The following is a 1,137-nucleotide window of genomic DNA, read 5'->3' on the forward strand; positions in this document are numbered from 1 at the left end:
TCTGTGAACTCTGTGTGTGTGCACCATCAGTATACAGTTAGTGTGAGTCTCTGTGAACTCTGTGTGTGTGCACCATCAGTATACAGTTAGTGTGAGTCTCTGTGAACTCTGTGTGTGTACACTGTATACAGTTAGAGTGAGTCTCTGTGAACACCGTGTGTGTGCACCGTCAGTATACAGTTAGTGTGAGTCTCTGTAAATCCCATGTGTGTACACCGTCAGCATACAGTTAGAGTGAGTCTCTGTGAATACCGTGTGTGTGCACTGTCAGAATCTCCAACAGTGCATAAAGGCCTTTTCCACTTGGTCGTAGGTCAGTGATCCAGTGGCAGCTGAGTTTAGCTTGAATACCCAAATGTACCTGCTTTCCAAGAAGAGTCTCTGGTTGTCTGATGGATCCATGGAGTTTGGGCAAGACAGCGATGTGGCTTTTGCAGAAGGTATCACTTTCCAGACGAGAGGGCTGCTGTGCTGGTCACGGAGTCTGTTGTGCTTTGCTCTGCTGACACTGTGTTGGGGGGCAGAATTCTATCTTCTGTCATGGATTTCAGAATTTAACTGAGTATCGACTTTGGCAAGTGTACAGAGTCATTTAAAATAGTCGGTTTTATATATATAATATGGTTAGTTATATATATACAGAAGAAGCTAACCTCTGTCTCCCTTACCAAAGTGACTTTTGGAACAAGCCTGGATTTTTTTCTTGAATGTTTTGTCAACATGTATGGAATCAAATGCTACATCTACATAAGATCTTAAATAAGGCAAAGATTATCCCTGTCTTGTTCAAGGTTGCAACTCGGCTCCTCGCAGAAAATTTAGCACACATGGTGAGGTTTAGTGATAGCTGTGAAGTAAGCAAGCCAGTGTCAGCAGGTCCCACAAAGCAAGAGAAGCTAATTAGCCTATTTCACAGATATTTTCTTTCTTTCTTAATTTTTTTTTTTGTTTCATATTAATGTGAGGGTACCAATATTTAGGTTACGTTGTTCTCACTTCCAAGGTAAAGTTCAAGTTGTGGTTGAGCCCTTTGTGCAGGAGGTGTGCTGAACACCCTCACACTATGCACAGTAGGTGAGGTCCCACGATTGCCCTCCCTCCTCCCCCCTCTCCTATCCCTGTGCTGAGCACCCTCAC

At 43.5% G+C, this 1,137-nt stretch overlaps 1 protein-coding gene across 1 annotated transcript in view; it reads left to right on the top strand.

Moving 5' to 3' along the window:
- The window catches only part of FREM2 (FRAS1 related extracellular matrix protein 2), a 198,320-nt gene that overhangs the window by 191,425 nt on the left and 5,758 nt on the right, over positions 1 to 1,137 (top strand). The window contains exon 21 of the mRNA XM_003799707.1: positions 314 to 440. Coding sequence (XP_003799755.1) covers positions 314 to 440 — 127 coding nt within the window. The remainder of the gene's footprint in view (positions 1 to 313; positions 441 to 1,137) is intronic.

Source organism: Otolemur garnettii, unplaced genomic scaffold (assembly GCF_000181295.1).
Source record: "Otolemur garnettii isolate 467f Iridium unplaced genomic scaffold, OtoGar3 scaffold00154, whole genome shotgun sequence".
Taxonomy (NCBI): domain Eukaryota; kingdom Metazoa; phylum Chordata; class Mammalia; order Primates; family Galagidae; genus Otolemur; species Otolemur garnettii.